This window comes from Poecile atricapillus, chromosome 14 (genome assembly GCF_030490865.1).
Source record: "Poecile atricapillus isolate bPoeAtr1 chromosome 14, bPoeAtr1.hap1, whole genome shotgun sequence".
NCBI lineage: Eukaryota > Metazoa > Chordata > Aves > Passeriformes > Paridae > Poecile > Poecile atricapillus.
The window spans coordinates 3196828-3224157 of NC_081262.1; the positions used below are offsets into that span (position 1 = coordinate 3196828).

Genomic DNA, 27330 nt, shown 5'->3' on the forward strand with positions numbered 1-27330 from the left:
GGTTCTGTTCAGTGGGCACGGTTCCCTCCTGAAAGCTCCTCGGTCTGGAAGTGGTTAGTGCTCCCCGAAAGAGACCTGCTCCATCTTTTATTTTTGGCTGTGGTGTTCATCAAGGCCAGGCTCTGCTCTCTTGCACGTTCCAAATTCGCCTCTCGCCAGAGTGGTTCATTTCCTCACTCACCCGCATCCCGTCCAAAGCCTTTCTCCAGTATCTCGGCTCCTTAGATCTCGGTGACTAAAAGAGGCCCAGGAAATGAGGAGTTTCGGAGAAATGAAAAAATAAGATGTTAAGCAACTGGCCCAGAGTCGAGCAGGGTGCCCGGCCAGGGTGTGGCACACCAGGGTTTCCTGAGGGCTGCTCCCAGCGCGGCGCCGCCTTTCCTCGGCCCTCAGCCCCCTCCGTGGGGAAACCGGGAGAGCCACGGGGCACCGAGCTCAGCCAGCGGCGACTGCCGAGCTCCTGCCGCAGCCCGTCCGGTGGAATGGGCTCCCGAAGCCATTCACTGTGAGATACCCGCAGGGGTGTCTCCAAGGGAGAAGAGGGTGCGTTTGTAACCTGTGTCTGACTCCCTTTCCTAACACGTCCTCAGAAACACGAAGGAGATTTTAATCATCATAACAGGAGCGGTTTGGAAACGGTGTCCTGGGCTTGGAGTCCGACCTCCGGGCAGAGCCCTGGAAGCGCCCCCGTGAGGGGACCGAGCCCGAGCCGTGAGGGGACCGAGCCCGAGCCGTGAGGGGACGGAGGCCGGTGCCCATGAAGACAGTCGGCCGGGGGCCGTGAGGGGACAGCGGCCGGTGCCCATGAAGACAGTCGGCCGGGGGCCGTGAGGGGACGGAGGCCGGTGCCCGTGAAGACAGTCGGCCGGGGGCCGTGAGGGGACGGAGGCCGGTGCCCGTGAAGACAGTCGGCCGGGGGCCGTGAGGGGACGGAGGCCGGTGCCCGTGAAGACAGTCGGCCGGGGGCCGTGAGGGGACGGAGGCCGGTGCCCGTGAAGACAGTCGGCCGGGGGCCGTGAGGGGACGGAGGCCGGTGCCCGTGAAGACAGTCGGCCGGGGGCCGTGAGGGGACGGAGGCCGGTGCCCGTGAAGACAGTCGGCCGGGGGCCGTGAGGGGACGGAGGCCGGTGCCCGTGAAGACAGTCGGCCGGGGGCCGTGAGGGGACGGAGGCCGGTGCCCGTGAAGACAGTCGGCCGGGGGCCGTGAGGGGACGCAGGAGGAGCCCTGAAGGAAGCAGCGCGCGCTGGCCATGGGGCAGCCTGACGTCACCGCGCGCGCGTCACGCACAGTCCCCGCGCGGGGGATCTCCGCGTGCCCCCCGCCCCGTGACGTCATCAGCGGGCGCCGCGGGAGGGCAGCGCGGGCATGGCGGCGGCGCGGGGCGGGCGGTGTCTCCTCGCGGCCCTGCGGCGCTCCGGGGCCGCTCCCCGGCTGCGCCCGCCCGCAGGTGAGGGGGGGACGGGCGGCGTGAGGGGCGCGGGCCCCCGGGCTGAGGGGGCGGCCGGACCTCCATGGCTCGGCCCGGACGGCCGCGCCTTCCCGGAGTTGCGCTCGGCCTTGTGCGTCCTCTGGAGGCGCGGAGGGTCCGTGTCCCACGGGCAGCGCCCGCCGCTCTCGGCTGGAGCCGGCCGGGGCTGCTCGGCAGGGTCGGAACGGACGGCGGCCCGGCAGCTCGGGAGCAGCGGGCACTGCGCACCGTGAACTGAGCCGACAGCGGCCAGCGCTCCTGCCTGGCGAGGGGAGAGTTACTGTGGAGCTGCACAGGGAACAGCCGGGCTCGTGTCGGGCAGACAGCGCGGTCAGGGCAAACAGCGGCTCCAGGGTAATGTCCTGCCTCATCCAGGGTGTACAGCATGGAACAGGGTGTAGCATGGTGAGGTTCATGTCCCGGCTCGTGTAGGGGTATATGACATATCCACGTTTATGTCCTGGTTCATACAGCACTCCCGGTTCATCTCCTGGCCTGTATAAGGGATACAGAACATCCTGGATTGTTATGGGCTGCACAGCATATTCAGGTCATGTATCGTGTCCCGGGTCATGTCCCAGCTCACACAGGGTGCACAGCCCAGGGACCTGCATGAGAGCAGAAGGCAGCAGCGCTGCTGTTCTCTGGCTGTGTCAGTACCAGGGGATTTCACACATGAGCCTGAAGGGTTTGCGTTTCTCAGGGGTGCACTAAAAGGCACTCAGCTGACAGGAGTGCTAAGAAAATCCAAACTCTGAGGCCTTAGTTAGGGGATGTGCTCCTTTAACAAGGCCCTCGTGGGCTGGAAATGTGCCTGTGAGTTGCCATTAAGTGAAGCACGATGAGGAGTGCCCCGTCTGTCTCCTGGCAGCAGCTCGTGCTGTGCTCCGTGTGTCCTTATCTCTTGTGTGGCCCCTAATTGACAGATCTGTGTGTTGTTGGTGTGGTCTGTGGTTTCCCTGCAGGTTACGAAGAGAAGATGTGACAGAGGAAATTGTGTGACAAATAGGGTCACTTTCAGGGCCGGGTTGTCAGATTTATTGTGTCATGAAGTGCCACTTGGGTGTTTCTGGGCAATCCAGCTCTTCCTCCACAGAAATCCCCAGAGGCTTGTTAGCATCCATGTCTGGGAACAAAGCTGCTGCTCTGGTGGGTTAGACATACTCCAGCAAGTCAGAGTTTTATTCTTTAATCTGTCATTCAGGTCCCTCAGGGAAAAGGTAGTGAGCAGAAGCTGTGTGGGGTGGGGATAAAGAGGGAGGGGCAGGAGGTGTTTTCCTTTCGGTTGGATCCAGGGATCAGCCGTCCCTTCCCTCGATGGGCAGAGCTGGCAGAGTTTCCTCTCTGCTCTCCCAGTTTCAGAGGCTGGAGCTACTGCAGAGCTTTTGGGAGATGTGTAGGTGTGAGTGGGTCAGTCAGGGAATCTCTTCTCTCCAGATTCTCGGGGATCTGATGCCCGGCTAGGGAGCCCTTTTGTGTAAGGAGATCTGAGCTGGGAGTGTTAATTGCTGGAGCTCTTCCCTGCACGAGCCTTCCCCGGCCTGGAGCTGGTATGGCTATTCCTGCTGACCCAAATTCTTCTCTTTTGTTTTGAGCCACAGACTGCTTTGTGCAGGGTTTCCCACCCTAAATCTCCAGCTGGTGCTCTGCTCAGTGCAGTGGTTTTTCCAGAAGAGGCTGTGTTTTCTGTGGGGCTGGTTGGGGCATCACAGAGGCTTCCTGGTGCCTGGATTGAAAGGAGCCCCTGAGGGTCCTTGTCTTTGCTGGGAGGGTGTGAGGCAGGTCTGTGGGCACAGGATCACTTGGGATCACAGAGAAGTGGAATTTGGGCAGTAATGTGGGTTTTTCCATCTCTCATGGTGCAGTGATGGGAATAGGAAGGGGTGTGGGCTGTGGTAAAGCTCCACATTTGATTAACTCAGTATCAAAAGACCTGATTTGCCTCAACACATCACAGAGTTTATCTGGGGCAAGAGCCATTCCTTCTCTGTTGCCTGGGCTTAGGAATTTGTTTCTGAGGCTCATTATGAGTAGCACATAACCTGTTACCTCAGCAGGTGCTTCTCAATAGCTCTTGTGTGCTGATAATTGTGGTTTTATACCCAGAATAGCCAGGAGCCTTTTCTGCTCCCTTGCTCCAGGCAAGGACTCTCAAGAGGCAAATGGGCTGAAGATGCTGCAGCTTGTATTTAATGAGCTGTGTCTCTCCCTGGCATGGGACAGGCTGTTAATTAAGGATGATAAGACCACATATTGCACAAATCCGACAGTAGCTTCCGAGTTGATGGGTGGTGATTTATTATTGTGCTTTGGAGGTAGGGAGGCAAAAAATGTGAATACATCAACAATTATAAATACCCAGAAATAAATAGCTGTAGTTTCAGGAGTCAGCTGGTGTTCATGGGCTGGGAGGTGACCTCTATGGGGTCTCTGGAGCTTTGCTGCCTGGACATCTGATGATAGAAGTGACCTTAAGATTTTAAGCTGCTGCTGGTCTGTGTCTTTTGGATCCTGGAGTTCAGGGAGGGAGCAAAATTCTCTCTTTTATTTCTGCTGTTTGAGGTATGCATGTGTGTGTGTGTGTGTGTGCTTATGTATAAAGCAGTATCCTAGAGCACCCAGCATAAAATGAGTATAAAGGATGTAAATACATAAATTATATAAACCCTGAGCTGAAGACCCTTTCCCTCTGAAGCTTGAGGGGCTGGAGTGAATGCTCTGCTGCTTTCCACCTCAGCCACCCAGGTTGTTTCCCTTGCCACTTTCCCAAATGATCCCAGCACAGGCAGTGGAATTGAAGTTCCAGAACGTGTCCTGCGATAATGCGGCAGAGCTGGTTGTGACGCAGAGAGCACAGTTATGTGTGTGGGAGGTGTTCAGATGCATTTAGAACTATTTGTGGGCTCTTTCCTTTAAGGGCAGAATGACTGGAGAGTCATTCAGGCTTCTGGCTGGAGAAGCGGATCTTGATTCAAAGCTTTCTGTGAGGAGGAGGAGGAAGAACGAGGACTGACAGCCTCCTCTGTCAGCTCTTGAGGGTGAGGTGCAGGAGACAGAAGTGCTGTTAAAGCTCAGGGGTTCATGTTCACCTCGTCTGGAGCAAGTGAGAGCCCAGCATGATGGTCTGGAGCAGCAAGACCTGTTCTTGAAGACCACACTGACTGTAGGACCTGCTATGGGAGGCAGGAGGTTTGCAGAGCACTTGTGAAGTCAGCCTGAGCTAGAGGATGAGGGGTGTTGATAAAAAGGCTGGAAGTGCTGAGTTCACTCGAGGGCTGTGGTAAGGTGGAGGAAGGTTCAGGAGAAAGCTGAGCTCCCCCAAAATGTCAGCTGGCCTGGAGGGCAGGGGATGGTCATGGAAGCTGTTTCCAAGGTCACGGATGTGCTTTGGGACTCTCACCATACTAATGGGGTTTGGTTCAGTCTTTGGGTGTTTTTGTACCCAGTCATCTAAAGAAAGGACCCCTTGAAAATGTCAGGTGTAGGGTTTGCCTCCTTCCCTTGCTGGGTGAAACAGCCAGCAGACACAGAGCAAGCTGTAAGGAAAACCTGAGCTTGTCACTGCTTCCAGCCACTTCTGCTGCTCATCCATGTTCTCCTGGCTCTGCCCAGGCTGTCCTGGTCCCTCCTGTGCTTCCCAGATCAGTCCAGTCTGTTCATGTTCATTGTAGGACTGGGGAAGCCAAGATGCTGCCTTGCCCAGGGAAGCTGCAAGGTCAGGTCCAGACCCTCTGGGATCCTGCTCTGGGACAGACCATTCTTCCAACAATTCAGAAATCACTGCAAGGAACAGGCTTTGGACAGAGGTCTATAGTGCTGCAATGGTCTTTTAGTGACCAGGTTTGTCTTTGATTCATCCCCCAACAGAGAGAAGACTGTTGGGTTCACCTGGGCATAATGAAAGGTGAAGAATTGGGAATCCCTGACCTTTAAGAGGGCTTGTGCCATTTCCTGACTGGTCTCATTTTCCCCACTGATTTTGTGACTGGTGACCTTGCTGCTGCTGCTGCATGTGCTGCTTGCCTTGGAGCCAGCTTTCTTGGGGGATGTAATCTCTGTGCTTGGACATTCAAGGGCCAAATATTTATTGCCAATTTGTATTTTCAGGCAGTGATGTGGGAGTTGTCTTCAGTTTAGCCAGGTAACAGCAGTGAAAGTTGCAGACTGCCTCTTCCTCACTGGTTAATTCAGTGGGAAAGCTGCTAATTGTCATATTCTGGATAAAATTTTAATTCAGAAGAGCCAAAGTAGCAATTTGCCCTCTTTATGCAGTGAAGGCAACTCTGGTGGGGAATGGTGGGTGTTGGATTGTAAGGGAACTGTTCAGACAGTGTAACTCCCATGGGATTTCCTAGGTGGGACCTCTGAGGAGTGCTCCTGTTGGTGCTGGATTTGTGATGTGTATTGAAATATCTTCACTTGTGTTTTTAGTAAAAGGAGCAGCATGTCTGCAAAGACAAATACTCCACCGCTGGAGCCTTCAGCACAACATTCCTGCCTCCAGCATTCCTGCTGTCCGGATGTACAGCACACAAACAGCAGAGAGCAAGGAGGAAGAGCCCCTGCACACCATCATCAGCAACACAGAGAATGTGAAAGGTGGGCCTGGGCACAGATTTCTTGTGGGGACACTTTTGGGCTGGACCTGGGTCAAGGTGTGGTGCAGGTGAGCCCTCCTCAGCAGTGCTGCTGCCTCTGGAGGAAGTGCAGGTATTGGTCACCACATCCTTTCCCTCCATGTTGCACCATCACCTCCCAAAACCTGGGTGTGGAGATCAGAACGGCCTTTACTGAGAAACAGGGACATCAAGTCTGCATCCATGGGCTTAGCCAGGCAGGTGATGGTCATGTGTATGTGTGGAGGCTCCACAGGCACTGGAATTGGCTGAAAATAATTTTCTGTTCCAGGAGCAAGCTGTGCCTGCCCAGGTTGTTGCTGTGGATCATGGAGATGTGATGAGAGTCCCACTGTCAGCTCTTTAGCTAGAATGAATTGCTTTGCACAGCTTCAGGGAGAGGTGCTCTTAAGCAGTCTGAGCAATGAGTTATTCCAGCACCAAAATAACATCTTAACTCTGTGCCTCTGTGGTTGTCCTGGGAGGTACTTCTGAGACTGCCAGGCTGTGAAATTCCTGCTGGGGTTGATGTGCTGCCTGCCCACATCCCTGTGGGATGTACATCCTCGTCAGCAAGGCATGGCAGAGGTGATGTGGGACTTTTGGCTTTTCCCTGTGTTTTCCCAGAGTTTTCTAATGCTTCTTAATGAAGAAAGGATTTCTCTAATGTCTCTTGCTATTTTTTCAAAGGCCAAGGATGATCTTTCAGTTGAGGTGTTTTGTAGTTTTATTTTTTCTGAGGAGGCTTCTCTTCCTGGGTACAGCTCCCTACCTGCAGGGGTGGCTGTACAGATGTGTTCATCCAACCTGGCCTTGGACACTTCCAGGGATCCAGGGACAGCCACAACTGCTCTGAGCACCCTGTGCCAGGGCCTCAGCATCCTCACAGGGAGAAATTTCTTCTCAATGTTCCATCTATCCCTGTCCTCTGGTAGTATAAAACCATTCCCTCCTCTCCTGTCACTTCAGGCCCTTGTCCAAAGTCTCTTTCCAGCTCTCCTGGAGCCTCTTTAGGCACTGGAAAGGGCTCTAAGTGCTCCCTGAGCTTTCTCTTCTCCAAGCTGAACAACCCCAACCCTAACCTTCATTCCAGGTGCAGCCTCTAAACATGAGTTCCAGGCTGAAACAAAGAAACTGCTGGACATTGTTGCCTGTTCCCTGTACTCAGAGAAAGAGGTAAGACACCCATAACTTGCTGGGAGATTTTCTGTTGGCAAAGCCTTGTCTCTCTCAAGGGATACATCCAAAATGGTTGAGCTGGGGGAATAACTGTTCAGTTCCCAGTCCTGAGCTTTCATGTCAGGCTTTCTTGAGTGATGTTTTCTTAAGACACCTTGAGAGTGTGTTTTTGAAACAATTTGTAGGTATAGCCAAGTGACTGCGTGAGTCTTGAGCCTCTGCAGTTTCACACTGAGTTTGGGCAAACTGTTCTGGTAGATAATGGGGGAGCACAGTCTGGGGAGCTGGGAATTCGTTTGTGGAAGCCAGTGAGCTCCCAGGTCTCTGGGAGTGCTGTGCAGGGGGCAGGGCCAGGCTGCAGGCTCAGGCTGTGTCTCGTCCCCAGGTGTTTATCCGGGAGCTGATCTCCAATGGCAGCGATGCTCTGGAGAAGCTGCGTCACCGGCTGATGACGGAGGGGAAAGCCTTGCCAGAGCTGGAGATCCACCTGCAGACTGACAGCAGAAAGGGAACCATCACCATCCAGGTAGATCCCTTTGGTAACAGCAGAGTGTTATTCCCTGCTGCCCTCAGCACTGGCCTTTGTCCTGTGAGGAGTCCCTGTCCCAAGCCTGCCCAAAGAATGTTCTGTCCTCAGCTGGGCTCTGGTTTGTGAGGCTGTAACCTCAGGATTTGATGAGAAACCTGCAATGTTATCTGCTCCCCACTTGTAGCCTTAGGAAAAGTTGCTTCTCCTTCTTTCCCTATTGGGAAGAAGTAGCTTTTCTCCCAATACCCCTGCCTAGTGCACTTCCCAGGTTGTGTGAGTTTCTCACTAGTGGGTAAGCTGTGAATCTACTTTCCTCCTGACCTTTGGGGAGGTTTCCATGCACCTTCTTGAGGTGTTACATGTTTGCTTGCAGACCTTCCCTCTTCCCTGGGTGAGAGGGGAAATGCCAGGGCAGTGAGTAGTGAGAACTTCCCATTCCTGCATGTCTCTGTCTCTCTGTGCTCCAGGACAGGCTGAGTCCAGCTGATGCTGAGGTTCTGTCCTCAGGCACAGCTGACTGTTGATTTGGGCAGTAGCACAGCACTTCCCTGTGCCCAGGTTTTGGTTTTCCTGCTGGTGACGAGTTGCTGACTGGGAGGGAGACAGTCTGTAAGAGCAGTCACCTGTGGGCCTCAGTGTGGGGAGGGCAGTGGAGCTGGGCTTTCTCTCTGTACTTTGATCTTGCTCATGGCTTTTGTCCAGGGTGGGAGGCTGAGCCTCAGTTTTGGTATTTTCTTGGCTGAGTTCCTAACATTAAGAAAGCAAACTGGTCATTTTCCTTGTGGGGCTGTGTCAGCCATGAGTGTGGCTGTGGACATTCCTAGGAGAGCAGAGGAGGAGGATGAAGCAGGCAGCCCTGAGTGACCATGGCAGGTGCAGGGGAGATGTGGCACAGACAGAGCACACAGGCTGATATTTTTCACGTGGGACAAAAGCACAGGGGGCTGTTGGAGGCTGCACAGTTATTCTGTATTTCTGTTCCTCTGCAGAACAAGTCTGCAGTTGCCATGGGGAAGTTAGTGCTTGTCAGTGGGCAACACAATCACGGAGCAGAGATTCTCAAACCATGGTGCAGGGGCTTTTGCTATTCCTGTCACACTGTTGCTGTTTTCTGACTCCAGTGTAACACCAGTTGTTTAAGGAGCCCTCTCTTAGCCCCAGGCAGGGGCTGTTCCTGCCTCTCATCTTTCTCTTTTGTGATTGTAGTGGACACGAAGCATCTGATTCCATCAAGACATTGTTACCTCTCATGCCCTGTCCCTGTGGAAGTTCTCCCCTTGTTTGGCAGTCTGGTTGGAGAGCTGCTTGCCCACCTTGCAGGGTGCCTCTAATACCATCCCAGTTAGATGGGTTAAAGATTGGGCTTTTTATAACCCCCTGCCTGGCTGCCAGTACCTCTCTAATGCCATTAAATGAGTCTTAACTCGGAAGCTTTTAACTGCAGCAGTCCTGGGCTGTGGGGAGCAGCGAGAACAACACTGCTCCAATCTCTTTAATAGCTTTGCCTTCTGCAGAGTGCCGAAAGCTCCTTACCTCCAGTCAGGGGGTTATTTATAACTTCTTGAAGAAGCAAACTGCATATAATGATTACTGTGAACAAGCGTCATTCAGAACATTTCTCTGCCTTTCAGGAATGCAGAGGTGAAAAAGGTGAAAGAAAGCCTGCTGCAGTGATTGAGGCAGAGATGGATCTGTCCTTTAGCCACTGTTTTGTTTTCTGTACCTACTAGGACCTACCAAAAAGAGGCAGCAGGTCCCTCATACATGACCTGTAGCTACAGTCACCCCTTTCTTATTCCTAGGAAGGTCCTATTGTCTCACTCTGACCCCTGGATCCTTCTCTTCAGATCTTCATGCTGCTCTATGCCTCTGGACCTGCTGAATCTCTCCCCTCCTCTTCCAAGCCCTGTAGCATCTCTTTGTGTCGCACTGAGCTGAGAAAAGGCAGGTCTGTAATGTGTGATGGCCATTACAGGCACGTTCCTGGAGATTATGGAGATGTGGTAGAGGACTACACTCATCCCTGTTCAGTGACTGCAGTTCACCTTGTTCTCTGCCAGGACTGAATTCCAGTCATAAGCACAGCAAGACTCAAAATTCTGATAGAATGTCCTCATTCAGGAATATTCCACCTAAGCATTGCAGTGTGGTATTTGCTAGGAGGGATATGTTGACTAAATTCCACCACCTCGCTTCCTTCACCAAAGTCCTGTTGTTACAGCAAATTCCACCATTTCCTCCATCCCTTTGAAAACTGCCTCATGTTTCTAGGACAGCTCCATCTGTAGCAGCCAGAGCCTGCAAGGTCAGAGTGCTTAAGAAAATCCATTTGAAAATGTGAGGGGTGTGTTTCCAATGAGAACAGCTCTGCAGAGCTCTGCAGTTCCGCATGCTGAGGGTTTACTGAAGTGGTTTTGGACCCTTTGAGGTGGGAACAGAGAGCCTCTTACAGACCCCAAGGCTCTGTGAGCACAGAGCTCACCCTCAGCACCTGCACGAGGTGACAGGCAGGTGTCAGGCACTTGGCTGTGCTGTGGTGGTGTTGGAGCTGTGCAGTTTGCCGTGCTGCTGTGCCTGGTGGTGATGTGTGAGCTCGGGGATGCAGCCCTGCTCCTTGCTGGTTCTTAATTTAGGGCTAGGACAGTTGAGAGGAAATGGTTTGAAATGTTTACAGAGCTGATGGCTGCTTCTGCTGGGGGAGGGAGTGTGATTGCTGTTCTAGCATGGAAAAGCAGCGTAGTCGCTGCCAGAGCTTGGGCTGCTCGGTTCCCTTTGTTGGGCTTTCATCTCTCTGTTGCCGTCATCCAAAATCAGTGTCTGTGAAGCCACAAAATCACCAGTTTGCTGTGTTTGGGAGGAGTTAAAATGACTGCAAACACCACTCCTCCCTGCAACAGCTCCCTGTATCGCTGAGCAGATCTCTCCTGCCACACCAGTTACAAACAGCCTGTAACAAGGACTGGGCTGTGCTGGGGCTCCAGTAAGGACTGGGCTGTTTGAGCAGGTCAGTGCAGATGCTCCCTTGTGTCCCACAAAGCTTGGGGCAGGTGGGGAGCAGGTCCCCCTCCCCTGGGGTACCAGGCTGCAGCAGAGAGGGTGACCTGCACTGCAGCATCTGTGTGTCACTTGGGCTTGAGGAAGCAGGAGATGGACAGGTGGAGTTGTAAATCTGGCAGTACTTTAGCAAGTCTTAGGTGGAATTAAAACTACAGAAATGTGCCACAGATTGCAGGGATGGGCTACAGCTTCCAGTGGTTGCATCATCTTTAACAAATAAGCCCAGGACCCAGAAATATAAACACATCTCAAGTAACCTGTGGCCCAAGGAAGGAAGTGCACAGTCTTTTAGCTCTCTTCATGGCAGAATAAGAGCATATCCTGTGTAAAAATGGGAAATTCAAAGTGGATGAAAGGCAGTACTTTTCTGGACAGTGGGTATTTAGACCTGGATGGGTGGAGGCTGAGCCTGTGGTTTTGCAAAGTAAAGCTCAGGCTCTCTGCTTTGGACAACTTCCATGTACTAGGCCAAGATTACCTTGTGTTCACAGGCATCAGTTTTATTCTGGCTTTTCATCTGCTGGTTCCTGCTGCTGCAGATGCTTTAATGATTCCAAACCAGAATGTTGCTCTAGTGCAGCTGCTGTCCTGGTCTTGTGAATTTTAAGTCTTTAATCAAGGTATTTGAATAACAGTGGGCACATTTGCTAATCAGACATTTTGGGATTTTATTAGCTTATCAACTGGTGAAAGCAGCATGTCTTTATATTATAGTCAGTGTTTTTCTGATGCCCCGTTGAGGTTTTATACTGAAATAAATGTTTCAAATATTTGTTTTGCAACAAAGCCAAGTGAAAGACACAATAGTCCAGCCAGGTACCTCTAACTGGGAGCATTCCTTCTGATGCAGTCATGGCAGAGGCAGCAGTTAATGGCTGCTTAATGGATTGTTAGGTGTAAGGAAGCTCTGCAATACTTTAAATTAGACTCAGGTAATGAGCAAAGCTAAACTAATCTTACACAGCAGGTCTCTGCAAACTTCCAGCACCCTCACCACAGGGTTAGAACAAAGGGCACAGAAGGCACAAAGGTGCAGGTCAGCAGCAGCTTTGGTACCTTGGAGGTCTCCACACACAAAAAGGTACTAAAAACAAAGTTCAGCTGATGTCTCTTTGGCGTAAATGTTACTATGTTTAGTTCAACACTTGTGGCCATCAGCCCTTCACAGTCTGAAGGTCTGCAGCCTCTTTGTTGTCTTTTATAGGGGATGGTTTGGGGGAGGATTTTTACTCTGCACCCTCAGAAGTACCAGCAGAGAAATTCACCCAGGTGAGGCGCTGGTGGTTCTGCTGAGTAACTGCAGGTCTTCTGTAATTAACCTTCAGCTAATGAAGGGTCAGTGCATTCAGCTCTTGTGTCTTGGTCTCTCCAAGCTGTAGAGAAACATTTGGCACATTGAACTCTGAGCATATCCCTCACATTTTGTAATTTGAGAGGCCCCCACGTACAGTTTGCTTTGTGCCCTTACAAATTGCTCTTCTGTGGCTGTGGTCAGCCTGAGAAAGCTTTTCTTGCTGAAGGGAGGGCTAGAACTGTGTGCAGAGGAAGGAAAGTTGTAGTGCTGATGGTGGAGCAAAGGCTGAATGGTGGTGGGCAGAAGGTGTTTGCAGGGGTTGGGTGATGCCATGGCAGTTCCTGGTGAAGACATCCAGTGGCCAAGCACGGAGCAGTGTGAGAAGGGCAGTAAAAGTTCCACCAGCTCCTTCCTTGGCTTTCATGGAGCTGGAGCTGCCAGCACTTGTGTGGGCCCAGCCTGAGGTGGGCTGCTCATGGGCAGGTTCAGTTGCTTCCCATGACTTGCAGAGGTCCTGCTCTGCAGAGCTCAGCTCCCATCTCTCCTCTGCTGCCACTTTATTCCCGTTCCCCTGAGCAGCTCCATGTGGTGAAGGGAGCCAAAGGGCAGCTGCAGAAAACGTGGACATGGCAAGGATGGGGTGAATCTTGATCGTGTCTTCATCCTAATCCACCCAGTATTTTCCTGCAGTAGGGAACGTCTGCTTTGCCAGGATCTTTGCTTTCCGCTCTCCCTGTCGGCATCCTGGCTGTTCTGAGCCCTGCTTTCTTTGTTCATGAGATTCACCCTCATCAAAGTAGTCTCCAGGAATTGTCATTAAGCATTCTGCAGTAAGTTTGGCAGGGCATTAGAAATTCAATAGCCAAATAAATTTATGGGGTAAGGATGTATTTTTTTTAACACACTGGAATTTGGGAATGACGTGCTGTGCTATAAATAGAAGTGGATCAGAGTTCTGTTCAGGGTCTAGCATGAATTAAAACTGAACCAGATGCTGAAAACTGTTCTTTCTGGCTTTTTCTTCCCTGGGGGAAGGGACCATGTCAGATTCCTGAGATTTTGCCATACGCTGTTTGTTTTTCTTGGCTTTTGATCTCTCACTGTTGAGATCTTACTGGGCATCATCCCTCTTCTCAGCCAAGTGGGCTGACTGGCCTTACTGTATTTAAGCAAGGGAAAGGGATTGCTGTGCCATGACTTGTGAGGTGCAGGAAAATGTCTTGCCCACATGGCACCTCACAAGCTGAACAGTTCAATCCTTCAGTGCAGTTAAACACTACATTAAGAAATACATACTGACATTAATTCACTTTGGTAGAAATAAGCCCAGTAAATGCTCCATGGGTGGCACCTCACTTCTGAGCCACCTAGCAGCTGCCAGCTCTGTTGCAGCTGATTTTGCTGACCCTGCACACCAAATCCCATCCCTGCTAGGGCACTGGAATGTGTGAGCCCACTCTGAATGTGCCAGCTGCTGTCAGCTGCAATAGCCATGCTCACAGGTACTTGGGTAGAGCTGAATCCCTCATGGGAATGAGAATCACATCTCACTTGGCTACTTTTCACCTCAGAGAGTGGCTCAGAGAACATATAACAGTGTTTTCTTGGGATGTTTGTGTCAGGTAGAGAAGCTTCTGGGATTTGGGAGAGGAAATGGCACTTTTTCCTTAGGAGTGGCATCCTGGAGAGCATCAGCCTACCCTCTGCTCCTGTGGAGAATGTGTGCAGAGCAAGTCTGAAAACACATTGGATAACAGAATGGGAAAGATTTTTGCTGGGGTCCTGTGTGAGAGGGTGGCCATTTCTACCTGGGGTTTGCTGTTACCTTTGTTGCCTTGGGGTGTCATGTAAATTGAAGTTGCAGCCAGGTCTGAGACTTACTGCAGCCTTTTCTGGGTGGTGCTGCTGCAGGCTCTGTTGCCTGAGCTGTGTGAGCTGCAGGGAGATGCTTATGTGCATGCAGCAAATGCAATTCTGGAATAACCTGGGGATGACAAGGAGCTGTGTGCCTCTGAAGCCTGGGCAGAGCATCACAAAGTGTAGTTGGTGCATTGTATTTTGGCTGGGGTTAGGCTGTTCCCATGGGAATGCAATACCCAGCTCTCTTTGACAGCTTCATACTCACATCATGGAGCACAGGGTGAGGGGGAGAAGAAGGGGGGAAAGGCAGAGCAGATGGAGATCAGTTCATGTGGTGCTTGCAGACAAAGGTCTGCATTACCTGAGAGTTAAGGGATTCGCTGTTCTGCTGCTGCTTCCCAGTGTTAGTGCATCAGTCCCACATCTGCAGATTGCAAACAAGCTGCTTCTCACTGCTCCTCACCTCCCCCTCAGAGCAGTTCAGGAATGGAGGGTGTCTCTGTGCATGACATCTGGCACTGTGGGACCATGGCTGGGTTGACATCTCTTTCCTGCACTGCCATCCTGTGCTTTTCAGAGGGATGTAGAATCCAGCCAGTCCTGGCATGGTTCTGTCTTTCCTTGAGAGATGGCCAGAGTCTCTGAGCTTTCTGGTGGTTTGTAGGCAGCTGTGGCTGCCCCTGGAGCTCTGTGCCCTCTGAGTCTGTGTTCCTGGCCATGGGCAGATGGAGTGACAGCTGGAAGTCTGCTGTTGGATTTATTACTCAGAGGTGAAGGAGAGAGTGGGAGTTGGAGGCAGAAGTTGCTTGGGTGCTGTTTGCTGAAGCAATGATTCCCTACTGATATTTCAGCTGCAATTGCTGTTTCTTTTCAGGACACAGGTATTGGGATGACCCAGGAGGAGCTGATTTCTAACCTTGGTACCATTGCTCGATCAGGCTCAAAGGTAACTTGGGAAGAGGACCCTTTTCCCTCCCTTAGAAAACTCTTCTCCAGTTACAACTGCTTTTGTTCTCCCAGTAATTTTTCATTCTGTTTTGTCCCTTGGCCCTCAGCCCAGCTGTGAAATTACACCCCTCTTGGAAGGTGAAACCTGCCTGTGGAGGCTTCTGGCTTTCAGTGGTCTCTTCTGTGCTATGGGAGGCCCAGGGAGCCCAGGCAGTGCTGATAGGCCCTGTGTGTAGCACTGCTGCACCCACTGCCCTCACTCCAAACACCCTCCTGCCCAGCCATCCTCACAGAGGGGCACCCACCCACTTGGCATTTACCCCATGTCCAGGGGAGCAGCAGCTCTGTCCCCACAGCAAGGTGTTGTACATGTGTACCTGATTTTTGTTTTCATCTCTGGAGGCACCATTTTAAGGTTTCCTGCTCCTGATTGACCAAATTCTCACTTATTTTCCTTTTGCTTCTCTAAGCAGTTCTCCCCTTTTCCAGAGGTGCAGTCCCTGTGGAGAAACCCTTCTCCTTGGGAACCTTCCTCAGAGCACTGATGCAGGAGTGTGGGGTGAGGGTGCTGGACTGCCAGGATGCAGTGCCTGAGCTCACCTGGGGATTGATCACAGCCCCCAGCAATACCTGAAGTCACTGTGTGTTGGTTTGTGTCTCCTTTGTTCCTGCAGGCTTTTCTAGAAGCTCTGCAGAGCCAAGCTGAAGCCAGCAGTAAAATCATCGGCCAGTTTGGAGTGGGTTTCTATTCAGCCTTCATGGTGGCTGATAAAGTGGAGGTGTTCTCCCAGTCAGCAGAGCCAGGCAGCCCAGGCTACCACTGGTCATCCGACGGGTGAGGCTGCAGAGCGGGGTGGCAGCGTGGGGGGCTGATCCAGACCAGGCATGGCCTGAATGCTGTGCAAAGACAGGGCTTGTATGTTCTTTCAGGACCTGGCTGACTGGTCTAGGTCCTGCTCAAGTTATACACAGTAACAAAGCATGGCCAAATGTGCCAGTGTGGGAACTGCAGGGACAGAGTTGGTTTGTCAGAGCAGGCATGCTATGGACAGAGTACCTGCCTCTCCTGTTCCATCCCTGCTGGCAGGCAGTCAGCTCAGGGGGCCCCACACCACACACAGACTGAACCTCTTTGGTCTAATCTTCCTCTGAGGTTTGGCACGAGGCACCCACAGAGAGCAGAGCTTGTGCAGCGCTGGGGTCTGCAGGCACATCCCCCCATGGCTCACAGCTGTGTGCTCATCCTTTGCTTTCTGATTGAAGTTGCAAACATCTGTGATGGCAAAACTGTGGGCTGCTGGACATGTTGAAATTGGAGCTGCTGAGGGTGACAAGCTCAGCATCCCCTCAAAACTTCCTCAGAATAAAGAATTTACTACATTATTTAAATTCTTGAGAAAACTGAGACACCAGACTTGGTTTGGGTTTTCAGTAGCTAGTGTCTTTGCAGAGCAGTGTGTCTGGGGTCTGGAGTGGGGAAAACACACACATGTTTTTTGGGGTTTCTCAGAGGCACAAGGAGCATTCAGGCATTCAAGACTTTTTTGCCTTTTCCTCTTTGCCTTGGAAGTGTTATGTGTACCCTTAGTTGAACAAACAATTTCTCTGTCCCATCATGGGTGTACCTGAGGCACAAACTGACACAGTGTTTGTTTCTAATCCTAGTTCAGGGATGTTTGAGATTGCAGAAGCATCTGGGGTCAGAGCTGGGACTAAGATTATTATACACCTCAAAGAAGACTGCAAAGAGTTTGCAAATGAAGACCGAGTCAAGGGTGAGTACAGGAGGGGAATGCTGTTACCCCTGGGGCTCTGTGAAGTCTGTTGGCACCCACAGATGGGAGGTGAATTTACAGGTTTTTTTCCTCTCCTGCAACTCCTTTCACCTGCTGTTACTGAGGGAATTCCTGCTGTGCTGTTTCCACAAAAGTGACCCTTCTGTCTTCTTTCCATTCCAGAGGTGGTGACAAAATACAGCAACTTCATCAGCTTCCCCCTGTACCTCAATGGAAGAAGAATTAACACATTACAGGTGAGGTGGAGGCCACAGGCAGGTAACTCATGGAGATGAACCACTGTAATGCTCCACTGGAGACAGGAAACAGCATAAAGCTGCTGCTGTCCCTGGAAATCAGGAGAGGATTGTCCAGGATATCACAACCCTTGTAGTGAGTAGTTAAGTAGAACAAAAGGAGACAATCCAGCTGAAGTCATAACTGCAACAGCTTGTTTGCATTTATTATGGAAAATTATTGGAGAGCAGCAAGATCTCTATCTTCCCTTATCCTGAATTATTATTTCAAGTGCTTTATAATACTTACTCTGTTCAAGCCATGTGATGTCTTAGTGCTCATAGGGATTGCGCATATTGCTGGTGTGCTGACACCTCTCACTGCAGTTCTTTCTGTCCTTTACATGGAACAGCCACTGCCAGGGAGTGGTTGGGGTTTTTTAGGAGCTCAGCTCACAGCCTGATTTATTCCCAGCTCCTAGCTGAGCACTGCTTGATGCTGGCATTTTCTGACCACTGGCAATATACTGCAGCCAGATCCATTTAACTCAGATGTTCTTGGCCCAATTGCAGGCATCACTTGGGAGAAATTAATTATCTTTCAAACAGAAATCTATGGATCATTTTCCTCCAGCATCTCCTCTTCTAACTGTTTAAAGCTTTCTTGTGTAAGAGAGCAGGTAGAGAGCATGTGTGTGGCTTTTTTGTTCCCTGGAATGTGGCACAGACTTTCAAGACTGTACTTAAACATTTTATGATGTTTATTTATCTAAGGTTCTGTAACTGGCGTTATTAGTCACTGATTATTAATTTGTATTCCTGCATAATAGTGTTTCTCTTCCAAAGGCTTTCTAGCTGTGCCCCTTAAATTACAAAACCAGAAATAGCTTTAGACAGCTGCTCGCTCTTTCTACCTGACAATCAACAGGACAGGCTCCCTGGAGCAGAGCAATAGTAGAGCAAGGGGTGAACTGCCCTTAATAGAGTCATGGACTTCTATCTTCTTATCAGATAGTGTGTTTTCCCTTGGGTTATAGCAACAGCTTTATTCTCATTATACTCCCATTTCATGCCTTTTCTTTATCCAGGATCTTGGCTTTGTGTTTTTCCACACATCAGCATCAGTTCACTGCAAACAGAGCTACAGTTGGTTCCCTGGTGGGCTTTCTCCTTGATGAGCTCCTGAATGCTCACAGCATGGAGCTGGGGGCTTCTCTGTTCTAACTGGGATAAATGTTAGCTACAAGTGAGCCCCTGAGAATGCAGCACTTTCCCTAACACAGCTACTGTAGAACACCTTAGCTCCCAGTAAGTCCATAATCCTACCTATCATCCTGCAAACCCTCCAGGACACTTGTATGTGCTGGAAATGAGGGGAAGCCACCTGTGGAACAAGGCTCTGAGGCAGAGGGGTCCTTAAGGATTTCATGGCTGCCAGGAACCTGAAACCCTCAGACTCTGAGGATGGGCTGGATGTTTGTGTTGTCCCCAGAAACCACTCCTGTCACTTGTTTGGGCTCGAGTGGCAGAGAGAGGCAGTGACTGAGATAGGCTTCACCCATCTGAAACACACAGTTCTGTGTTGAGTCCCAGATCTTTGCTAGATGTAAGACTTCTGCTGATGTGCTGAAAACTGAAACATGCTGTGAGCATGGGCTGAGTGCTTCAGAAAGCACTGGGGAGTTAGAGCAGCAGCAGGTGGAAGCCAGAGCTCATGGCTTCAGTGCATGTGTTTATGTGGGAAACAGTGCTGAAGCAGTGACCCTGCAGTGGTTCACAAAGCATCTCCCAAGCTGCTGAACAAATCAGCAGAAAACAGGCAGTGCAGGAGCCACTTCACAAGCTCTTAACTGAGACAGTGACCTCCATCAGAGAGGCAGATTGGTTGCAAAAGGCTCACTTAAACTTTTGCTTTTCCTTTGCTTTCTGGTCAGGCCTTGAGAACTTGACCAGTACTGCCAGTCAGTCGAGCTGTGGGATCTGCCCAGGATGGCCATTGGCAAGTGCAAAGCAAAGGAAGTTAGCCAAATCCCTTTTGTTTTGGGCTAAACAAAGCTGCCCTATATATGTTGCAGGGCAAGAGTTACCTCTGAGGGATGGCCCAAGGCCAGATGAGGGGCAGTAGTTTGTTTGTCTGTGATAACGTGCCTGAGCCACATCTTGCTCTCAGGCTGTGCAGAGGAGTCTGTTTAAAAGGTTCTGTTTTCCTGCTCCGGCATCCTGGAGGCCACAGAACTGGTGGGGAACTGTTCTCTCTGCTCCTCCACAGGCTCTGTGGATGCTGGAGCCCAAGGACATTGGGGAGTGGCAGCACGAGGAGTTTTACCGCTTCATAGCGCAGGCTTACGACAAGCCCCGCTATGTCCTGCACTACAAGACTGACGCTCCCCTCAACATCCGCAGCATCTTCTACGTGCCCGAGCAAGTACGTGTCCTGTCCTGGGAGCATGGGAGATGTGCCCTGCTGCTCTGAAAGGGGAGAATGGGAGAGCTCCTTAGGGAAAGGAGGCAGATATGGCTGCAGGGAGGAATATCCAGTGTGGTATCTCTGCAGTGGGCTGGGTGCCACGGGGTAGTTGGGATACTGAGCCACGGCAGGAGCAGGAGGATGGCTCAGGTAGGTCCCTAGGGAAGAGAGCCAAGATTTCAGCTTTTGTTGGGTTCAGCATTGTAGGGAAGACCACAGTGTGACCTGGGCACCCTGCACAGTGCTGGTGTTACCTCCTGTCTCTTTTCCTGCAGAAACCATCCATGATTGACATCAGCAGGGAAATGGGCTCCAGCGTTGCCCTCTACAGCCGCAAAATCCTCATCCAAACCAAAGCTACAGACATCCTGCCTAAGTGGCTGCGCTTCCTTAGAGGTGTGTGTGGGACCAGGAACAGCAGCTGGTGGACAGTGGCTTCCACAGGGATGAGTCAAGGGCTGCCCTCCTGAGCATGGCACTTGTGTTTGCATCACTGTTCAAGGGTTGCTCTGTGTTGCAGGTGTTGTGGACAGTGAGGATATACCCCTGAATCTCAGCAGGGAGCTGCTGCAGGAGAGTGCCCTGATCAGGTAAGCTAGAGTAACTCTGGACTAAGATAAAAGGAAAAGATGTAAAGCCATGAGGGAAAGGGGACAGTGGACTCAGTACAACCCTGCATAGAGAGATGTTCACCTATAGTGTCTTGCTCTGGCAGCTGTGTTTAAAAAGGCTTGTTCCTCCTGCAGGAAGCTCCGTGATGTTTTGCAGAAGAGGTTGATCAAGTTCTTCATTGACCAGAGCAAGAAGGACCCCGATAAATACGCCAAATTCTTTGAGGACTACGGGCTATTCATGAGAGAGGGGATTGTCACGATAGCAGAGCAGGATGTCAAGGTACCAGGAGTCTTGAAACACTGCAGCCAATGGGAATGATTACCATGAGCTGGGATGAGGGAGACTGCTACTTCCCCTTGGAACTTGCATGCCCATAACTTATGTTCCTGGGTCTGCCAAGACCTATGGATTCTCTAGTGCCTAAACTTTGACTCTTTCTGTCTGGTGCTGCTTCCCATTTATTTTGAGACCCTGCAGAGTCTCTGTACCCACACAGTTGTCAGCCCTCCCTGGTGCAATGTCAACTACAACAGGCAATAAAGATGGGCCTTCCCCTCCTCTTGTCTTCTGCTTAATTCCCGTTTCCAGGAGAGCTTGACCTACATCTTGTCCAGGTCACTTTTCTGCCTCTAGTATCTGGAGCAGGAAAGGAGGGATTCAGAATCCCCTGAGCCTTTTTGTAGAGCTGCCAAGAGGCACAGGAATCCTTGGGGCTGGGAGGGGTTGAGTGGAGCTCAGTGACCAGCCCTGAGCTCACAGGAGCACGTTTCTTGCAGGAGGACATAGCAAAGCTGCTGCTTTACGAGTCGTCGGCGCTGCCCGCGGGGCAGCTGACCAGCCTGACTGACTACAGCTCGCGCATGAAGGCCGGCAGCAGGAACATCTACTACCTGTGTGCCCCCAACCGGCACCTGGCCGAGCACTCCCCCTACTTCGAGGCCATGAAGAAGAAGGACATGGAGGTGGGTGAGCAGTGGTGCCACAGCCAGGGGAACACCCTGAGCTGCTGCAGCAGTGGTCAGGGCTGGCTCTCAGAGCTGAGCAGGGCAGTGAGGCCTGTGACAGAGCCCTGCCAGCACAGTGCCTTTGTCTGGCCCCCTCTGCCTCTGCTCAGACTGTGGCATGAGCCAGGAGGGACCTGGAAACTTGTTTAACAACGTTAAAAAAAAAAAAACATTCAGCTGTTAGGATTATCCAAAGGAGGGCCAGGAGAATGGTGAAGGGCCTGGAGGAGAAGCCGTATGAGGAGCGGCTGAGGGTTTGTTCATCTGGACAAAAGGAGACAGAGAAGACCTCACTGTGGTCTTCAACATCCTCACAAGGGGCAGCAGAGGGGCAGGTATCAATCTCTTCCCTCTCATGACCAGTGGCAGGACCCAAGGGAATGGCTGAGGCTGAGTCAGGAGGTTTAGGCTGGCTATCAGGAGAAAGCTTTCACCCAGAGATGTTAAGCACTGGGACAGGCTCCCCAGGGAAGTGCTCACAGCACTCAGCCTGTCTGAGTTCAAGAAACATTTGGACAATGCTCTCAGGAACAGGGTGGGATTGTTGGGGTGTGGTGTGCAGGGACAAGAGTTGGGACACAATGGTCTTGATGGGTCCCTTACAACTCAACATATTCTGTGATTTAGTTCTTATATCTGTTTCCTACCTCTGCTGGACCCCAGAGCAGGAGCCAGGGAGCTGCTGTGCAGGGCTGTAATGGTGTTACAATGGTACTCTGTGGGCAGGTGGCCCTCTCAGGACTGGAGTCATTGCTGGTTCTCACTTTCCCTGGGCAGCAGAACTTGTTCAGCTGCAGACCTGCCACCTGTGGTAACAAATCCCTCCAAGGGTTTGCTTCCATGTCATGCCCTGAGTGATAGTCACTGTGGGGTTGAACCTGTGAGTTTCCTGTGTGATGTTTCTGCTGTTTGGTGTGGAGCTGCCTTGGGAAGGAGGGAATGTTGTTACATCCCAATGTGTTAATGTCCCTTTGTTGGCACAGGTGCTGTTCTGCTATGAGCAGTTTGATGAGCTAACACTCTTGCACCTCCGGGAGTTTGACAAGAAGAAGCTGATCTCTGTGGAGACAGACATTGTTGTTGATCACTATAAGGAAGAGAAGTTTGAGGAGAGCCGCCCAGGTACTGTGAGGCTCCCCATGCCCTCCTGCTGGACACTGTCCTGCAACCCTGAGCAACCAGTGAGGGGACACCTTCCTCCCCTGCTCTTGCAGCTCCTGAGCAAGAGCCTTCCATCCTCCCATTCTCATGGTCTGAAGAGTTTTTGCAGATTTCATTTCATCTCACATGATCAAAGTTAAATGGAATGTCATGTGTAGAGTTGCCATGATTTTATATCAACCCTCCTGCATACATCTGGTGCCCAGAGAGGGGCAGACAGCCCCTGGCAAGGTATAAGCCTGCCCTCTGGGGTATGGCGTGGTCTGGGATGAGGTCTGGTATGCAGGTGTGTGCTGAGTGGTGCTGCACTCCCATTCCCACAAGAGAACTGATAAGTGGAAGTGTGAAATGGAAGTGTGGAAACTCAGCTCACTGTCCATTGCACACTCAGATGTGCCCTCTTTCCCTGGCAGCTGGAGAACGTTTGACAGAGAAGGAGGCTGAGGATCTGATGGCCTGGATGAGGAATGCCTTAGGCTTCCGAGTCACTGGAGTGAAGGTGGGTATTCTGTGTCTGTGTAACAGAGTACACAGAGATAATGGTGTGGGGAAAAAAGATGATGGGTGTTTGGGGATCTGCTGCCACAGATTTTTCTTTGGATCCCATGGGAAGTCATTCTTCTCTGTGTCTCCTGTGTGTAAATGCTGTGGATGCTGGCATTTGTCACTGGATAGTCAGCATGGCAGCAGAAGAACCACATCTCAATGTGTATTGAGCAAAGCCATATTGCAGTCAATACTCAGATTACCAGAACAGACTGGTGACTTTTCTTGCTTGTGGACTAGAAAGATGTATTGGCAAGGAATGCTTTGGGTCCAGCTGCAGCCACTGCCTGTGGACTGTGGGGCCATTTGGGCCCCCATCTTTCCTGCTGGTTTAGGCAGCTTGTGTGGGATGGGAATGAATCATGTGGAGGCTTGGTGTGGATCTGTGCTGAGAAGATTCCAAGTCCTCAGACTTTCCCCACCTCTAAGACTGTCCATGGCAGCCCTGACTGGTGCTTGTGCCACAGGTGACCACACGGCTGGACACCCACCCTGCCATGATCACCGTGCTCGAGATGGGCGCTGCCCGCCACTTCCTGCGCATGCAGCAGCTGGCCAAGACCCAGGAGGAGCGAGCCCAGCTCCTGCAGCCCACCCTGGAGATCAACACAGGGTAAGGGGGGACAGCCTGGGACACAGCAGCCTCTGGGAAGTGGAGGCAGAGAGGAGGCAGTGTAAGGCTGCCAATTAGCAGATTCCTCCCCATTAAGTGCAGTTGGTGCCACAGAGCCATGATCTGTGAGGCTGTGTGGCACCTTTGACATGAGTTCCTTACACACAGTGTCCAGCCCTCCAGGGACCATATGGGTTATAGGGACAGGTGGGACAGAAGAGAAAAGCCCCCAGAACAGGAGCAGGGAAGTTGACTTTGGTGACCCACTGTGACTTAGCTGCTCATTCTGGAAATAAATTTCTCACTGTGTCCTAAATCAGCAAGTCTCAGTGTTGATCTCTCTCTTACAGGCATGCTCTGATTAAGAAGCTCAGTGAGCTGAAGGACAGTCAGCCGGATCTGGCCCAGATGTTGCTCGATCAGGTGAGAGCCAGACCTTCTCCAGAAGCAGCACCATCCTTCCCAGAACCAACTTGCAGACCATGGCAGGGAACAGGGTGAACCATTCAGCGGGCAAGAGTCACATCCTTCTGCGGTGCCTGGGTATTTCTGGGACTTGTGGTCCATGTTTTCCTAGCAGGTGCTCTAGAAGACATTCTTGGTCTCAGCATGAAGGTCCTAGAGAGTGACATCCCCTTCCTCCCTCAGGCAGATTGCTTTAGTGCTTATTCAGTGCTTTCTTATCTTTTTCAGATTTATGAGAATGCCATGATTGCAGCAGGACTGAATGAGGATCCCAGGCCAATGGTGAACCGGCTGAACGAACTCCTCACCAGAATCCTGGAGAAGAACTGAGCCCCAAGGACTGAAGGATGAACTCTGTGCTGATCTCTTGCCTCAGGCACAGCCACTCTCAGCAGCTGCTTGCAGGCACTGTCCAGCACAGGTTCATGGGCAGAGGGCAGGGACAATGTATGAGTTTGTATGAGGAGGAGCCACCTGTAATTATCAAATCCCATGTCACCAGCTTGTTCAAAGTGCCGTGCTCTTAGTGGGAACAAAATCCAGAGATTGTTGCTTAAGTAATATGCCCAAATTTCTGATATGAACCTGAAGAGCCTCACTTCATATTGCTTCTGAAAATGGCCTTTCTCAAAACAGAGGATGGCAGCAAGATTCCCAGTTAAGTCTGTGAATACACCCCCTATCCACAAAATCCTTGTGCACCTTTGTGCTCTGGAACAAGCACAGGAAGAATTAATTAATTAGTTTAGAAACCTCCAAGTCTGACCAGGCAGGAGCTTGCTGGCATGTAGACAGCTTGCTGCCTTTGGCAGACACGGATACTGTTGGTGGAACATGTCAGTGCAATCCCATGGCAGAAAAGATCACTGAGCTGCTGGATAAGAGTTCATCTTGGTCTTGTGGAAAAAGAGAAGTAACTGGGAGGCAGCTTTCCACTGTGTGGCTTTCTGGACAGTCTGTGGGATAAAGCTGATTTGTATTTATGACAAATAAACAGTTCTTATTTTCCAGACACACCCCCCACTTGCCTCTCTTTATTTTGTTGGTCTTTGTGTTTTCCAGCTGTTGATCTCTCTTCAGATGCTGTTTGGTTCTTTGGGGAATCAAGCACTGGACATGGGTGGCAAAAGAGCTGTGAAAACAACAGGGAGTGTAGAGGCAAAGCAGGAGAATCTGTAACTATGATAGTTTTGTAGCTGAAAATGGGATGCAGCCCTTGGTTGAGTAAAGGAGCAGTGGCTGTTCAGGCAGAAATGCCATACTAGATTCCCTCTGTGTGTCTGCCTTACACCACACACATGGTTTGTAAGAATCCTTTCTCCTGCTCAGTGGGGCTCTGAGCAGCCCTGGTACTTGTTTAGCTTATCTTTAAATTACCAGATTAAGATGCTGGGAGTGAGTTTGGTTAACTCTTAGGGTGCTGTGCTGGACAGGGCAACCTCCAGCTCTTTAAGCTACAGGAACCCTGGCTGTGCACAGGAGTAAAATTCCTGCTGCTTGGGAGACCATTTGAGAAGTTTTATTAACATCACCTAACATTTAGTTTTTATTCACATGAAGAAGAGGAAAAAAAAGGTGAGTTTAGAGGGTGCTGAGACGATCGAGACCTCCTCCATCCTACAGTGGCTGGTGATAATCCTGTCAGGAACACTGTGGCCAGCAGGAGCAGGGCAGTGACTGTCCCCCTGTGCTGGGCACTGCTGAGGCACCTCCAGTCCTGGGGGCAGTCCTGGGCCCCTCACAACAAGAAAGACATTGAGGGGCTGGAGTGTGTCCACAAAAGGGGCTGGAGCAGCAGGAACAGCTGAGGGAGCTGGGAAAGGGGCTTAGCCTGGAGAAAAGGAGGCTCAGGGGGGACCTTCTGGCTCTGCACAACTCCCTGACAGGAGGGGGCAGTCAGGGGGGTCGGGATCTGCTCACAGGGAACAGGGACAGGAGAGGAAACAGCCTCAAGTTATGCCAAGACAGATTCAGACTGGGCATTGGGAAAATTTCTACCTGGAAAGGGTGGGCAGGCACTGGCACAGCAGGCCGGGACAGTGGCAGAGTCACCATCCCTGGAGAGATTCAAAAAACGTGGCACTTGGGACAGGGGCTGGTGCTACATTAATTGAGGATTTTTTCCAACCCAAATGATTCTATGACTGTAACACTGACAGAAGTAATTAAAACCTTTGGTGATTTGTGCTGTGAGCAGCACAGCAGGTGAGTGTGGTATCCTACAAGCTGCACAGCTGATAAAAGTGCCTAAAAATAGCAGTGTTGCTACAATGCCTGAGCTGAGGCTGGATGCTGGTTTGTAACTTGCTGCACTGAGAAGTAGAGAGTGCTTGGAGTCAGCTGGCCACATGAAGATGTGTTCCTGACCCATCTTCGACTTCCCCATCCTGAGAATCCTCCAGGAATCCCAGCAGCCCTTCAGGTGCTCATTTTTTGCCATGAGGGATTTGTGACCAAAAGGTCAAATAAGATGTCTGTTACTAGAGACATGTTACACCTAGCCTGTGTCCTTGTGCCCATCAAACATGGTTAGAGGTGGTGATGGTTTTGGGATACAGGAAGGAGCCACAGCAGCAGGATCAGGAGTGTGCTTTGGCCCAAATCTCACACATTCTATCCTGCTGCTTTGTCTGAGCCACTGCATCCTCACCTCTGGGACTCAGCTTTCCCTTTTACTTTGCAAACACCTGCAGGGAATGCTGGTGTATGAGGATGGCATTCCTGGCTAACAGAGCAGATCCTAGAGGGAAAAGGTGGATGTATGGCATCATGCTGATGAACACAAACTGAAGTGCTGACAGGAACACAGGCAAGTTGTTCTAAAGCTGGTGTCTGGATAATGATTCTGTGTCTGAAAAGGCAACAGAGGCTCTTTGGTAAATAGTTTCCTGGCTGTGAGCAATGCTGCTTTGTGCAGAACATTGATCTACTGGATTTGATTTTTTTTCTGGGATCTTATTTACAGCTGCCTGACTTTATCTTGTGGTAGGTTCCTGGGGTTTTGTGCAGTGGGGGGGGGTTGTTAATTTTTCTCTACAAGTTAAACTTTGTGTGCTGAAAAACCATTGGTGATAAACAGTGTGGCTTCCTCTCCTGCCCTGCCCAGGCTCATCAGCTGTCAAGTCAAACCTATATTCTCCAGGGCAGAAGATGGAAAATATTTATGGGGAGTGAAATCCAGTTTGAAAGGACATTCCAGAGACCTCGTGCTTTTAAACTTGGACAGAATCCCTCTCATGTCTGGCAAGGGACGTTGAAACTGGACTGGCCATAAAGTGGTTCACGGGGCCAGACTGAGAACAGTTTTCTCTTGTCCAGACTTCCTGCTGAGACCATCGAGAGTGTCTTGGGCAGGCTCCAGGTCTGTGATTTATGGACAAACCACAAGCCAGGAATCTGCAATCTAAGCTCCTTGAGCAGCAACTGTTTAAAACATTATGGAAAGAAATGGCCACTGTTTCCAAGAGAAGAAAACTTGGGAGCCATTAATAATGTT

At 51.1% G+C, this 27330-nt stretch overlaps 1 protein-coding gene across 1 annotated transcript; it reads left to right on the forward strand.

The window, feature by feature from the left end:
* Positions 1 to 1289: 1289 nt before the first annotated feature.
* TRAP1 (TNF receptor associated protein 1) lies at positions 1290 to 24850 on the forward strand. Its single transcript, XM_058849277.1, has 18 exons — positions 1290 to 1448; positions 5901 to 6068; positions 7179 to 7261; positions 7650 to 7790; positions 14879 to 14950; positions 15627 to 15787; positions 16618 to 16727; positions 16911 to 16984; positions 19233 to 19388; positions 19706 to 19826; positions 19951 to 20020; positions 20177 to 20324; positions 20822 to 21007; positions 22033 to 22171; positions 22624 to 22709; positions 23224 to 23369; positions 23720 to 23792; positions 24063 to 24850. Exons 1-18 carry the CDS (start codon positions 1367 to 1369, stop codon positions 24162 to 24164), a joined length of 2118 nt encoding a protein of 705 aa, XP_058705260.1. The 5' UTR covers positions 1290 to 1366; the 3' UTR covers positions 24165 to 24850.
* Positions 24851 to 27330: the final 2480 nt, after the last annotated feature.